The sequence below is a fragment of the Talpa europaea genome, assembly GCF_964194135.1.
Source record: "Talpa europaea genome assembly, chromosome: 2".
NCBI lineage: Eukaryota > Metazoa > Chordata > Mammalia > Eulipotyphla > Talpidae > Talpa > Talpa europaea.
This window is the reverse complement of record NC_140068.1, coordinates 143,436,632-143,452,814: the sequence shown is the minus strand read 5'-3', so window position 1 is coordinate 143,452,814 and position 16,183 is coordinate 143,436,632. Positions and strand designations below refer to the sequence as shown.

Genomic DNA, 16,183 nt, shown 5'->3' with positions numbered 1-16,183 from the left:
ATCAACAGCGTTAGCATTACGTGGAAAATTACTGGAAATGCCATTCTTGGGAAGCACACTAGAGCTACTGATTCAGAAATCTGAGGATTCCAGGTGATTCCCATGCTGGTTAAGATTAAGAATCACTGGCACAGGAAAATATGAGATTGCCCACATTCTGTGGATACCCTCTTTTCTTCAAAAGCATCTTGGTTTCTTTTGAATGTTCATATTTCCATATATACTTGAGAATTAATGTATGGATTTCCATTTTTAAAAACCTACTGGGATTTTGATTGTGATTGCATTGACTTTGTTAAAATAGTGAGTCTTCTCGTCCACGACTATATCTTCATTTAGGACTCCTTTAATTTCTCTTAATAAACATTGAGAATGGAATGAAGCTAAGTGAAATAGGTCACAAGGGAAAAGGAAAATAAATACCAGATGATTTCAGTGATACGTGGAATATAGAGGGGAAAAGGGAACTAACAGAGCTAAATCAAAACAAACCCTATAGAAATATGACTGCAGAATCCAGTACACTAGAGGGGTTGGGGCAAAAGTGGGAGGGGTCCAATTCTCCTGGGTGCTTGAATGGTGGGGGTGGCGTGTGATATACACATGAGGAGGTTGAAACTATTCCCCTAAATGATCTACAATTTTGTAAACCAATATCTCAATTATGGAAAAAATATTTGGAGAATCACTAATTTAAAAATAATTTCAAAACACATGGAAATTTTATAATTATCTTATTTTTACCTTAATGAGAACATATTATAGATGATTTAAATGTGCTATTTTCAGAGACTTGCTTTATAGTTCAGTAAAGCATTATTTTATGTAGAAGACCTGTGTCCTTGAAGACCGAATATTCTGTGGGTGTTGCAGAACAAGCTTGTCAATGTCCATTTTTTTTATATAGTTCGAATTTTTCATTTATTTATTGGTTGTCATTTAATGAGGTGTTTTCAAATCTCACGATGATTTGCATTTGCCTATTTCTTCTTTTACTTACGTCTTTCTTTACATATTTTGAGAATGTTATGTACAAATAAATTTTTACTTCATTCTTGTTAAGCATTATTATCATTAATAAGTGTCTCAAGTACATAACATTACAGGAATGCTTTCTATTTTTTCTTTCACGCTTTCTGTATACTTAGCTTTTGAATATCCCTTTTTTTTTTTAAAGATTTCTTTATTTATGCATATAAGAACTGGGGTACAGGCCAGAGGTGCAAGGGGTGAGAGGATTCACGAGAGACAGAGTGGGAAACAGAACAGGCAGAACTACTGAATATACTGCTGAGGGGAGCAGCAGGCGAGCCAGGAGAGGTCTGCTGCACTATGTTGGTTTCTCCCTGGCCGGCTGGGGATCCAACTCGTGCTGCAGAGGCTGCGGACAGCCTCACAGTGCTGTGCTTATCCCTTGCGCCACCAGGGAGGCCCCAGCCTGCCCTTTAATAAGAACATTTACATTTAAAGCAGTTATTGATATAATCTGCCATCTTGGGGCTTGCTTTCTATTTGTTGTTGTATAGTTGAATAAGGTTAAAAATTAAGCCTTACTCCTGACCCAGCAGGCAAGTTTGGGAATCTGGGATAGATAAGGGAATGAATAATGCTGCCTTGGGGACAAGGTCATAAAAGTGACCACCATGACCAGAAAAGCCAGCCCCAGCTTCTGGGGTGCAGAGGCAGAGGCCAGGACAAGCTTCTGCGTCAAAGGCCAGTGCTAGAGACCAGACGTCCCAGCTGATAGCCAGTGCAAACTGCCACCCCAAGTTAGAAAGCCAGAGAAAACAGTATAATAGAGAGCCTCAGAACCCCCTTAGGGGGCAGACCTCACAGCATGTCTCCCTGCTGTGCTTCTTAGCAATTCTAATTTGTATTTCATGTATGTATTTATTAATGATAAGTGTATAATGTATTTTAATAAATCTCCCTTTTCTGTTTTCCACTCTGTCTCTGGTGAATTCTTTGACCCCCGCACATCTGGCCTCACCCTGATCTCCCCACAACATTTGTCCCATTTGTTCTGTTATGTTTTATCTTTCATTGGTTTCTTTCACAGACTAATATTTTAAATTATTTCCATTTTCCCCTCTTTTTGTGATTACACATTTGTTTACTATTTAAGTGGTTGCCCTAGAGACTATAACATGCATTCTTATCACGCATGTGTGTCAGTCATCAATGTACTGCCTCTCAGATTCAATCCACTCTAGCGTGCCAGCTATGCAAAAAGAAATATTTCTGCTTTGCCAACAAGCATGAGGTTTTTTCTGCAGATGACACTAGAGAGGCAATAGAAGAGGAAGTGGTTTCCTTATTGGCTCCCTTATCTTACTTTCTCCAGAGCTGGGTTCCTGAACTGCAGTGCAAGAGAACCAGAATGTGGGCCCCCCTTGTGGTGCAAGGGGTTAAGACACAACCTATGAATCAATCCACAGCCACTGCAGCACAAGTTCGATCCCCGGCAAGGGAGCAACCTACATGGCACTGCAGACCTCTCCTGTCTCGCCCCGTGCTCCCCTCAGCAGTGTATTTCGGTCAATCTGCCTGTTCTGCTCCCCATTCTGTCTCTGGTGGATCCTCCCACCCACCGCGCGCCTCTGGCCTGTACCCCAGTTCTTGTATGCATAAATAAATAAATCTTTAAAAAAAAAAAAGAGAGAACCAGAATGCCCAGCAGCCTGCTGCTCCCCTGATACCCCCTAAGTAGCTTTACGGTAGGATTGAGTAGCCCAGAGCCACATCCCAGTGAATGGCTTTTCCAGATCTCCTCCCTCCCCCCAACACCCCCTCCCACCCTTTTATGTCTTTAAATTTCAAGGCATTTAGCCCTTCAGCCTTTTTTTGGAACTGGCAGATTGCTGTTGATGGCAGCAGGAAAACACTCCCTCACGCCAAGATTGCCTTCTTGGGTCTCCTCCAGGTCCTGAGAGCGGTGGACATGGTCAGACATTGGTCTACTTTGAAGGCAGAGATGATGGGATTTGCTGATGGAGTTGATGTTGGTGCAAAGTAGAAAGGGTCATTTCATAATTTTTAGTTTGAGTAAGGGAAATGAACATGAGACGAGGGTGGGCAGGTGATATGGGGATATACACAGGTAGAAAAGAACCTTCCAAGAGGAGGAAGAAGTGAAGATATACCAAAAGATTGGTGGTCTTAGCAAAGAATTGTTGAGTCTGGATATCAGAAGGAGATACCAATTACAGGAGCATGAGAAAACAAATCCATTTTTTTAATTTCATTTTTATTGTATATATTTTTTATATCATTTTTCATTTTTGTGCAATGTATATATTTTCATCTTGATTATAGTCCCCGTAAAATCCCCATCACCCTTGTTTTGATCCTACTCCCTTGTCCCCCCACTGTAGTATGTTTCTGGTTTATAGTTGCCTGTCGATTTTGATTTTTACTTTATTATATTTAGTTTTTTTTTCTGATCCCTAATTTGGGCCTTCTACATTAGGAATGTAGAACAAATCCGTATTTTAAAACAAACTTTTATTTGCAAATAAAATACACTTTCACATGTATTTAATGAGATTAATTTCTTTGATTAGTAGATAATTCACTGAAATACATAATTCTTGGGGCCTCCCTGGTGGCACAAGGGGCTAAGCACCGCACTATGAAGCAGTCTGCAGCCTCTGCAGCATGAGTTCAATAACCAGCCTTCCAGGGAGCAACCCACATGGCGCCGCAGACCTCTCCTGACTCGCCCGCTGCTCCCCTCAGCAGTGTATTTCAGTTAGTCTTCCTGTTCTGTTCCTCACTCTGTCTCTGGTGAATCCTCTCACCAACCCCCCACATCTCTGTACCTCAGCTCCTATATGCATAAATACATAAATCTTTAAAATATATATATAATTATTGATTTATAAGCATTTGTTAAGCATAATGTGTGAAGTAAACCAAAAATAACAAATATTTTTGATGTTGGTGACAATTAGATGGCTAATAGTTCTATTACTAGGCTTGCACTTAAGCATTTAAGGAGGTCATTTCAACCATTGGATTCCTGCATCTTCAGAATTAAAGAGATAGTGCTTATTATCAGAAAACAGATTGATGTTTAAATAAGCGACGTGTATGTGTGCATGGACGATCACGTGTCAGCGTTTCCTACAGTTAAATTGTATGTATCAGTCTTAATCATTTGATTAGCATAACAAATTATGCACATAAGCAGAAATAAATCAATGGCCTATTTTGATCTTGGAAACAATGCTTAAAATGTACAGAATAATTCCTAACTTTTTCAATACAGGGATCTTTATGAATGATTTTTTAATTGGTTTTAAATGATTTTCATTACCAAAATTCATTTTATTATAGCCAATGTTCACCATTTTTATTTTTTCTTTTAAGATTTTTTTTTTTTTTATACAAGAGCTGGAGTACAGACCAGAGTCGTGGGAGGGTAAGAGGATTCACCAGAGACAGAGTCGGGAACAGAACAGGCAGACTGATGAAATACACTACTGAGGGGAGCAGCGGGTGTGACAGGAGGGGTCTGCCTCACCATGTGGGAATCTCCCTGGCCAGCAGGGAATTGAACCAGCACTTCGGAGGTTATGGACAGCTTCACAGTGCAGCGCTCAACCCACCACACCACCGGGGAGGCCGTTCATCATTTTTATTAATCAAAGGCCTCTAATATATTAGCATCTATAATTTGTATTACATAACAAATTCTGTCAGTACTGTGTTGGCACTTATAATTTTCATTAAATAACAAATTCTGACAGTGAATCAAAACATTTTAATCTTGAAGACATTTCACCCTTCAGGACAGTGCTGCAGCTTTGTCTTGGAAAACACATGTTTCAACAATGCTTTCTCAAAAATTGAAAATAGTTCATGAACCCTTCTTACTGAACTGTCTTCATCAAATCTGTTTGGGGACTCAATCTACTATTAAGGAGCAAAATATGTATTTTTACATTCTCCTGTTTAAATTCCATTGTATTTTTTCTCTTTCCTATTTTTTACATATATATATATATTTAAAGATTTATTTATTTATTTATACAAGAACGGGGGTACAGGCCAGATTCACATGAGGGTGAGAGGATTCACCAGAGATAGAGTGGGGAACAGAACAGGCAGACTGACAAAATATACCGCTGAGGGGAGCAGCGGGCGAGACAGGAGAGGTCTGCCGCACCATGTAGACCCTCACCGGCAGCCGGGATCGAACCGGCACTGCAGAGGCTGCAGACAGCTTCACAGCACTGAGCTCAATCGCCTGCGCCACCAGGGGAGGCCCCTTTTCTTTATTTTTTAAATTTATATATATTTTACATCATTGTTAATTTTTAAACAATATTTGCTCCCCACTGTCCCTGCCTCATGTGTAGTCCTCATAGAGTTTCCTTTGCCACTGCACCTGTGCACCATTACCTCAGCCCCCTGTGCTCCTCCCTCCCTCTGATTCCTCTCCTTCCTCTCCCACTGCAGGATGTCTCTGGTTTATAATTGTCCATTTTTGCTTTGTTGTGTTTTGTACTGTTGTTATTTTTTTACACTGATGTCTTATTTGTTTCCTCTATACTCCTGCTATAAGTGAAACCATCCAATATTTCTGTTTTCTTCTGACTTATTTCACTGAGCATAATTCCTTCTAGCTCCGTCCATGTTGCTGCGAGTGGCATGAGTTTATCTTTTTTGATTGCTGAATTATTATTCAGCATTCCATTGTGTATATATTCCATATCTTCCTGATCCAGTAATGTATTTTGGGGCATTTGGGTTGTTTCCAGGTTTTACCTATTGTAAATAGTGCTGCAATAAACACAGGGGTACAGGTGTTCATTTGAATCAATGTTTTTGTGTCCTTTGGGTAGACCCCCAGGAGTGGAATTGCTGGGTCATATGGTAGCTCCATTTTTAGCAGTTTGAGGAACTTCCAGACAGCTTTCCATAATGGTGGTTGGACCAGTGAGTTTGCACTCCCAGCAGCAATGTAGGAGAGTTCTTTTTCACCACATCCTCACCAACATTTGTTGCTGCTAGTGTTTTGATATGTGCCATTCTTACTGGTGTAAGGTGGTATCTCACTGTGGTTTTGATTTGCATTTCCCTGATTATAAGGGATATTGAACATTTTTTTCATAATCCTGTTGGCCATTTGCATTTCCTTTTTGGAGAAGTGTCTTTTAAGTTCTTCTGCCCATTTCTTGACTGGATTGTTGACTTTGTTCTTGTTGAGTCATTTGAGTTCTCTGAACATCTTTGTGATCAGTCCCTTATCAGTTGTATGGAGTACCAACATTTTTCCCAATCAGTAGGGTGTCTCTTTGTTTTGGTTAATGTCTCTTTTGGTGTACAGAAGCTTTTCAGTTTGATGTAATCCCAGGTGTTTATCTCTTCCCTAACTTTCTTTGCTTTGGGTGATGTGTCTTTAAAGATGTTACTGAGATGTATGTCTTGTAGTGTTTTACCTATATTTTCTTATATATATTTTGTGGTTTCAGGTCGTATGTCCATATCTTTTATCCAGTTTGAGTTGATTTTTGTGCATGGTGAGAGGTAGTGGTCTAGTTTCATTTTTTGGCATGTGGTGGTCCAGTTCTCCCAGCACCATTTATTGCACAAACTGTGCTTGTTCCATTGTATATTCTTTGTTCCTTTGTCAAAGATTAGTTGTCCACATATGTGTGGATTTGTTTCTGGGCTTTCTATTTGGTTCCATTGGTCTGTGTGTCAGTTTTTTGTTCCAATACCATACTTTTTTTTAAATTACTATGGCTTTGTAGTATAGTTTAAAGTTTGTACTACAGTTTGAAGTACTGTTTTAATCAGTAGGGCTTTGGTTATTTGTGGTTTTTGTGGTTCCATATGAATTTCATCAGTATCTGTTCTATTTCTATTTAAGAATGTCATTGAGATTTTTACTGGAATAGTGTTGAATCTGTAAATTGCTTTTGGTAGGATGGCCATTTTAATAACGTTAATTCTTCCAATCCATAAGCAGGGGATGTCATTCTTTCCTATTTTCTTTTTATGGTTCCTCATTTATTTCTCTACTTTCTTCCCTCCTTCTAAGACAACTTCTGCTCCTCCATCCCTTTTCTTTTTCCTAATTGTCTTATAGGAGAGCTTTTCTATTTCTATTTCTTCTATGCTTCAAGTCACATTTTCCATAGAAAATTTGTTCCTATTGGAACATTATGCTTACACAGAATTATCCGTGGAATAAACAAAATAGCTAATAATCTGGCCAAACAGTGATCTATAAACAGAAGAATTGGGAACATCTCATCACAAATGAAGCATATAATTATTACTGATGTCAAAAAAGTAAGGTCTCTTTGGGAAAAGCTTCTTGGGTCAAGATGCATTATTAAATTCTTGAATTTTTTTAGCATTTCAAATTATTTTATTAATGTCATTTTTTTTAATTTTTATTTTTTTAAACAATATTTGTTTCCCCCCACCCCTTCAGATTGAGTCCCTATAGAATTTCCTTCCCCAAGGCACCTGTGCACTATCACCATAGTCTCCTGTTCTCCTCCCTCCCTCCGTCTGGTTCCTCTCCTGCCTCCTCTCCAGCAGTATGTCTCTGATTTACAATTATCTTTTTTTGCTTTGTAGTGTTTTGTACTGTTATTATTTTTTTTACACTGATGTCTTATTTGGTTCCCCTATATTCCTTTATAAGTGAAACCATCTGATAGTCTTCTTTTTCCTTCTGGCTTATTTCATTGAGCATAATTTCTTCTAGCTCCACTGATGTTACTGCAAATGGCCTAAGTTTATCTTTTTTGATTGCTGAATAATATTCCATTGTGTATATATGCCACATCTTCTTGATCCAGTCATCTATTTTTGGGCATTTGGGTTGTTTCCAGGTTTTACCTATTGTAAATAGTGCTGCAATAAACATAGGTATACAGGTGTTGTTTTGAATCAGTGTATTTGTGTCCTCTGGGTAGATCCCTAGGAGTGGAATTGCCGGTCGTATGGTAGCTCCATTTTAAATTTTTGTATTTTTCATATTTCTTAGCATCTCTGTGAATAAAGATATTACTCATGAATTATAGTATAAATCTCATGTTAATACTTTTTAATTTTTCATAGCACTGGGGTGAAGTCTTATTCTTTAGTTCAAGCTACATGGTCTATGATACTTTAAGTGAGAGTCTAAAACTAGAATATGAAATTGAATGCGACTCTTCTCCCATCTTTTTACAGATTCACCAAATGACTAACCATAGGTCACATGACTCCCCTGCTTACCTATAAGGGTGACATAGTTACCATTTATTGTTCACTTACCATGTACCCCTCACTCTTCCAGAAGTGCCCTATACAAAGCACATAATCCTGTGAGGTAAGTGCTATTACTATATTCATTCATCTATATTATATACATAATATATAATTATAATGCAGAATACTCATGTGAAAATATGGATGTATATGCTATATATTATATATAATAATACAGTATTCTTTTCACTCAGATGAAAATCTGAGCTATAGTATGGTTCAGTAATTTGTCCAAGATCCTATGGTAGATGGCAGATAAGGTTTAACTCAAGAAGTTAGGTTCCAAGTCGGAGGTCTGGCCACCATACTTTACTGCCTTCTTGCACAAGCAGCCTCAAAATGATAACTCAACCTCCTGACTCCTATTACCTTCATCTTCCCTATTTCACTCACCCACTTATATACATAAGCACATTGGACACACCTTCAGAACTGTCCCATCTCCAAGAGCTTGGATTCTGAGCTCTCAATCCACTGCCTCCTTCCCTTTTTTTCACAACTGAACTTTTTTTTTTAATTTCTTTTTTTTTTAAAGATTTATTCATTTTATTTATACAAGCACTGGGTACAGTCAGAAGCACAGGAGGGTGAGAGAATTCACCAGAGCCAGAGCAGGGAGCAGAACAGGCAGACTGACAAAGTACACTGCTGAGGGGAGCAGCGGTCGGCAGCAGAGGTCTGTGCGCCTTGTGGGACCCTTGCCGGAGGCCAGGGATCAAACTGGCGCTGCAGAGGCTGTGGGCAGCTTCGTAGCCAGGCGCTTAACTGCTGCGCCACCTGGGGAGGCCCTCACAACTGAACTTTTTACAACTATTAGGCTGCTCATATCTCCAACGAGCTCTCTGGCTCTTTATTTTCCTACTCAGGCTTCCCCTGTGTCACAGCAAAAGAACTTGCCAATATTCTTACTGTTCTCACTCACCTAGCATTTTTCTACCTTTATCATCACCATCACCCACTCTTTTGGTCTTTAATGTTCTTTCTACCATTCCTTCCTGCATTTAAGATTCTCAAAAACTTTACCCAATCTTCGAGTCACTCTCCCAATACTGCCTCCTTCCCATTGCTTTCCATACTGGTCACCTCAGAAAACCAGAGGCAATCTCTCTCTCCTGAGTATTCCCAACACTTATTTTGTACAGAAAATACAGTGTTTATCATGTCTGTCGTATCATATAGTTGTCTGTGAATTCCCTCAGCATCCCATCCAGCCTATAATCAAAACCTAGAATACAGGGCCTCCCTGGTGGCGTAGACGGTTGAGTGCTGCACTGTGAAGCTGTCCGCAGCCTCTGCAGCACAGGTTTGATCCCAGCCAGCGGCGAGAATCCCACATCGTGTGGCAGACCTCTCCTGTCTCCCCCACTGTACCCCTCAGCAGTACATTGTGTCAGTCTGCCTGTTCTGCTTCCCCACTCTGTCTCTGGTGAATCCTCTCACCCTCCTGTGCATCTGGCCTGTACCCCGGTTCTTGTATAAATAAATAAATCTTTAAAAAATAAACTTAGGAAAGAAAAAAAAACTTAGAATATATAGTGCAAAGCCTGGTGCTAGACGATAGTAAGGGGCAAAGTACTTCATGACTAAAAAAGTTCTATGTAGAGCCCTGATTTTAGAGGTAAGGACAAGGGAGTCTGGTTAGGAGGTAAGCACACTGACAGAGGAGACAAAAGAGACAGAAATTCACTTATTCCTCCTTCCTTGAATGCCTATTATGAATAAAATTGTACACTGGGCATTTTGATAAGTATTAGGGGCACATGGGCAAGAGTGTCAATTTTTAAAAAATTTCAGAGCTTACTGACTGGAAGAGACAATAGGTTACTATATTACAATGTGATGGGACAGCTGTATGTGGAATAAACGATTATATAAATGTGTAAGTCAGGGAATTTACTATCTTTGCAGTAATAGCATGTAAGCTTTCAATAACAAGTGTGTGGAAACAGGTTTGGGAATTCACTAAATAGAGGCACACCCTGAGTGCCAGGAAGGAATGGCAAAGCTCATGTGTGCCAAACGAATCAGTCTAAAAATGAGTCTGTTGGAATGGAGAGGTGATACTTCCCATCTCTCTCTGCTTTTAGTTTTTCTCCCTTCAGCTTTTGTTGCTGTTTTTTTTTTTTCTTTCATGTGTTTAGGATTTAGCTCAGCATACTGACCACCTAGAATAATTTTTATTCTGTTTATTCAGTGGCTGTGTGTTCACCTCAACTAGATCAACCATTCTAGGAACTTTGGGCTGGAGGTACTCCTCACTCACTTTACTTATTTTTAAACTCGAATGTTCTTGTATTGTTAACCTCTATCATTCCCCTCTAAATTAGGTTTTCTGACAGGCACAGGCACCTGCTTAATTTAGATGCCAAAGAGAATATGATGGGGTGTAGTGACTCCCACATCTGCAGAATGCCTTACCTGGAAAATTCAGTTCTGAGCTATCGCAGCGCATCAGGAAGGATTTCCAGTTGGGTGGTGTTAGGGGGAGTTTTATTTGAAAATGATTCCAAAACCTGTAAGAGAGATAAGGCAGAGAAACATGTTTGGGAAACTTCCATGCCCCTTGTTTGCTACCTGGTCCTCAGCTCTCCTTAAGAAGTTGTTTCTGTGCTGTTTCAGCTGTTCACTTAGTGCTGAATACAGTCCCTTAAAACAGGACAACTGTGTCTTATTTTTACTTTACTGTGATGTGCCTTATTTTAAGGCATTCTCATGTTTGAAGATGTAGATGTAGATTCTGTGCACAAGATCATTAGGTCCTGATAAAGGTGGGGGTGGAGAGGGTCCTGCTCTCCTGTTACTTCTGGGAAGGTGAAACTGGTCTCCTCAAGATAGGTTTGCAAAGTGCACTGAAGGCCAACACTTTGTGTGCTGTAGGGTCCAGCAACTCCCTTCCTCTGGACTCATCCTGAGGACATTACTGTGAAAATGCACAAAACACACCCAGTGTTTATTTACCAAATCATTGTTTCAAATGGTGAAAAGTTAGAAACAATGGAAAGGTCGGTTGATGATTGTTCAGTAAACAAGTACAAAAGTATGTGCAGTATTCCCCTATTTTTATAAAAAAGTGCATTTGTGTGTGTTTGTAAATAGAAAGATAAAGATTAAATAGATGCCAAAATATAAATTGCTCTCTTTGGGTGGTGAGATTAGTTGTGTTGGTTTTGTTTTTTGGGTTTGTTTCTTTGTATTTTAGAATTTCCTATAGTAGAAATGTTATTTTTTAACCAGAAATGTTTAATAAATTCATAAATCCTATTCCAAGAGCAATAAACATACACTGGGCCATGAGTGCTCCCCAAGACTCATTATGGCATCCCCCACAAAACGACCTTTGTTATCAAAACAATACAATAAAATAGTATGTAATATCCACATCCTAAAAATTTCCAAGATGGAAACTTTTTTTTTTTTAAGACAATCTCTAGAGCTGTCCCCAAAGTTGCTACATTCCTTTTTTTTTCCAGAACAAGAAAGCATGTGCTTTGAAAATGGAAAGGAGGTGGACTCTTCCATAGTTGTTAATGTGTTTGAGGCTGAAAATTTGTGGTTAGAGGGGGGAAGGAGGCGGGGGAGGGTATACTGGGGAGGAAGGGACAATAGTGTGATGAGGGACAGGGTGGACTTTCAGCAGTGACCCAACGCAGGCAGTGCACATGCTGATTCTCAACAGTGAACACCTGAAACTTACATAATGTTATAATACAATGCTAATTCAGTAAAAAAAAAAAAAACACAAAAAAAACTTTTTTAAACTGCAAAATTAATACATACTGTTTAAGGCTGACCTAATATCCCAACATGGCGGGATGCCAGAGATAGACTGATGAGTGAAAAATGCAAGTTACAGAACATAAACTTCAGGATTACATTAAAAAACAGCAGCAATAACCACCTCTAGCGCCTTTCCCCAACAATATGGGACATTTTTCTAAGAACAACTGTATTTAGAGAAATGTGGATATACCCAGAAACAGGCCTTGGAGGATACACACTGAGTTGTTATTAAGGGTTATCCTGGAGAGTGAGTGGAGGGAGAGGCAGGAAACAGACAGGCTTTTAAGGGAACACTGGGGGGTTGTTTACTTTTTATTTTATATACTTCTCCATTCTTTAAATTTTTTGATGATTTAAAAATATTCAAAAAGAAATAAATAAAAAAAGAAATCATAAATCATGCCTGTACTTGCAAGCTTGAGGTAGAGGTTTGCTGATTTAAAAATCTGATTGTTGCAGAATCAGTGATAGTGACAGGGAAGTCCTCTCCCTCATGCTGATTATTTTGTAAATATGAATATGTATCGTAATACAATCGTAAAGCTGTATACAGTTTGGCAAGAAGAGATTCACATGATTTTAAAGGGCAGACAGGCAGGAATTCAGTGAGTGATTCTCATTAATCAAATTGATTCCCACCAAATTCAAGCTCAGAGCAGACACAGGTAAAAATACTGCATGGGAAATGATTGTGTTCCACAACGACATCTTGCCAGCCCTCTTCATTCTTGCCTTGGCAAACACGCTTTTCCCATTTCTCAATGTCCTTTCCTTTTCTATTCCAAAAATCACTCACAGAAGGGATGCACAAATGACGACTCTTTAAAATATTACTTCCTAACCAAATTTATTTTTCAGTGTGCTAGCAAAGGAAGGAAACACTAATGGTGGAATCTCACATATCCATCAGGATTTGGGGCGTAATTGGTCACTGAATCTACTTATATATCCATGCAGCCAATTTAGGGGCCTAAGGTATGATAGGGGTTTTCCATGTGGGGAAGCAGAAATCTGCCATCTCAAAAATATATCTGTTTGGCCATATTTCATGATTTCAGATTTCAGATTTATTTCATGGGAGGGGCTCTGAAGACTGGGTGGAGGCAGAGGATCTGTGAAAGACATGTAGATGTATTAAAAAATCAAACCAAAACCTCTCTTCCTCAAGGGTGTCTCCCTTAATCTTCAGGGAAGACTTGAGCTTTCAGTGGAGAAGGCAAAATTAATCTGCATAGCTTTGTCTAATGTACCTTTCTCAATAAACTCCCTAAATGACCTCTTTTTTTCCCCCAACCTCCTCTTTTTTTTTTTTTTTAATAGAGGCATGCTTTATTTATTTGTTTGCTGGTTTGTTTGTTTTTGTTTATACATGCACTGGGTACAGTCAGAAGCGCGGGAGGGTGAGAGAATTCACCAGAGCCAGAGCGGGGAGCAGAGCAGGGAGCAGAGCAGGCAGAAGGACCCAAGTACACTGCTGAGGGGAGCAGCGGGCGGCAGGAGAGGTCTGCGCGCCATGTGGGACCCTCTTCCGGGTGGCCGGGGAGCAGCCGGGGATCGAACCGGCGCTGCAGAGGCCGCGGGCAGCTTCGCAACCCAGCGCTCAACCGCTGCGCCACCGGGGAGGCCCAACCCCAACCTCCTCTTAAATAGCTATTTAAGAATGGCATCTGAGACCACATGAGTAAGCTACTCAGTCATGCTGGGGTCTCTCCCATGTATATAGGTGGTATGTACATTATTAAGCTTCTTTTTGATTTTTTTCTCTTATCAACTTGTCTGATGTTTGCTCATTATTTGCCAGCCTACATGAGCCCAGAGGTATATACAGGATGATTTCCTTTGCACCCTGGCATCAGACTTACAGATGATGGTATATGTCAGGATCCCGCTGCAGCCTGGTTTGGAATCCTATATACAGATCATCCCAGAGGAGACCGTTCTTCACCACGTGCCTGATGACATCAACCCGGCTCCGAATCTGAAACAGATAAGCAACAACTAGCAGAGCTGACCCAGCCAGCACAGAGTATCAGCCTTCATGTCCCTGGGAGAAGAAGCTGCCTGTGATGGCAGGGAGGCTAGGGGGTCATAGAGGAAAGTACAATGGAGTAGTTATCAAGGCCCTGAGTTCAGCAGAAACCGAGGAAGGAAAACAGGAAATGACTCGGGAGCTGAGGGCACACAGTAGCTGAGAACAGAGACAGACTGCTGGATTGGGTACAACTGCATCTCTATGAAAGGGGGAGCAGAACCTCAGCACACTGAAGAGACACCATTTCCCCAACCTTGGATTACAATTCCCAGTGCACCATGAACCAGACTTCTGGAATGGGGGCAGCTGGGAAGGAGCAAGGTAGATACATAACTTGAGGTGGCACAAAGGAGGAGGGAGACACTTGAAGGAGAGACACTTGGCAGGACACATGAGGGACACATGTGGAGAGGCTGCTCCTGGGACTTTAGCCATTTAGCAGAGACAATGGCATGTGTTATCATGTGATATATGTGTTATCATATATCATGGTGGATATATGATACATTTTGAATTTTGGGTATCTCTTCCCAGTTCTCTAGGACTTGCCAACCCCCTCTTGGGGTTCCCCAACAGAAAGTATCTTACACTTGTGGCCAGTTTTTGGGCCTCCACTGCCCCACTTTGGGCTGAGCCTATTTGGCTGGGCATTTGCCCATAGGGGATGGGTAATTTTGGAGTTTGATCATAAATTGGTTATTTGAAATCCTTTCTTCTCTCTATAGCCTTTGAATTTTCCCATTGATTAAAGATATTCTTGTGCATACAAAGTATCTGCTTTCTTTGCTTTTGTGTATACAGATAGCTGGACCCTCAGAATATGCAAAACAGGCTTTACCCTTTACAATTTGGGGTCTCTCAGACCCCGTGGGTTGTGCAGTTACAAATTTGGTTTCCTGACTTGGAAAAAGCCATCCAAGGAGCCCTATGGGGAAGCTTCCCCACAGCACTGACTACCCTAAGTGCAAACATGGTTTTTGTTTAGTGTGTTTGTGAATCTCTTTGTTTCAGATATTCTTAGATTAGAAAAACTGGCTTTGACTTATGGAGACTTTATGTATATGTGTGCAATTCATTTCCAGTCACTAGTTCAGAGGTTTTATTTTATGGGTATCTTTCTGCATGGAAGTAAGCAGTTTTGTTTCTTTGCTTTCTATGGACTCTCAAGATGATGTTTGAAACCACATGGCAACCTTCTAGGCTTTCAAGATTCAAGATCATGTCCATCTGAGGCCTGTGGTAAAGGAACCTCTCTTTTTTCCATCTGAGATCTAAGGTTTCTATAATGATGTCTGGAACTCAGAAGCTTGATTCTTTCCTTTTGATCTCCTGAGATTTTTGCTTTTCAGTTTGTGTGATTCTTTGTTAGCATGTTAAATTCTATGACTCTGGGCTTTTATTTGTGACCATTTCCTGATATCTGCTGGCTTGTAGGTCTGAAGATCATCAGACCTACAACTCAGGATGTGGCCAACAATGGTTCATTAATTGCTCTAATTAGAAAATTCTTACCTGGGGGGTTAAGACCAACTAAGCCAAATGAAGCCTCATGATTGAGAAATAACTGTTGATTATGAGTGTAGCCCTCATGGAGTTTTGGAGTGAATGGATTTTGTAAGGTTTGGATCAGAAAATTTAAAGAGCTCTTATCCCCTTTGAAAGGGATTGCTACTGAGAATTTTTGTCTACACTATTTGTTTGGGGCATGTTTGTCATTTGAATTTCTGGATTTGTTTGATGCTTGTGAATGACAAGGTTCTGGTTTCCAACTAAGGAAGGTCTCATTTGGGAAACACTCTCTTTGATGATTAAAGCCCTCTGGGAGCACCGACAATGCAGTCTGGAAGCTCCAAGGTAACCGGCAGCCTCTTACATGTTTTCGCATGAGGCAGTGACACCAGGTTTCGATCCCTCTGCTGTTATCTTTCCTTGGTTTGGGGAACTTGATTTGTACTTGGATTTTTGAGTTTCTGTTGTTAAGTTTCTGTTTTGCTCTTTCAGTTTCTGTTGCCAGATGAATACTGGAATCCCTGAGATGATGAGTAAGTGCCTCCCTTTATAGTGCTCTCACCGAATTTTTTTCCTCCTTTCAAA

The 16,183-nt window shown here is 40.1% G+C and overlaps 1 protein-coding gene across 1 annotated transcript in view; it reads right to left on the bottom strand.

Moving 5' to 3' along the window:
* Positions 1-9,860: 9,860 nt before the first annotated feature.
* LOC311188426 (cytidine monophosphate-N-acetylneuraminic acid hydroxylase) overlaps positions 9,861-16,183 on the bottom strand; it is a gene marked incomplete at its 3' end in the record, with an annotated part of 58,422 nt that continues 52,099 nt past the window's right edge. The window contains exons 13-15 of the mRNA XM_084259525.1: positions 13,920-14,035; positions 10,696-10,790; positions 9,861-9,931 (exon numbers count right to left, since the gene is read on the bottom strand). Of these exons, the coding sequence (XP_084115651.1) occupies positions 9,861-9,931; positions 10,696-10,790; positions 13,920-14,035 (282 nt within the window). The remainder of the gene's footprint in view (positions 9,932-10,695; positions 10,791-13,919; positions 14,036-16,183) is intronic.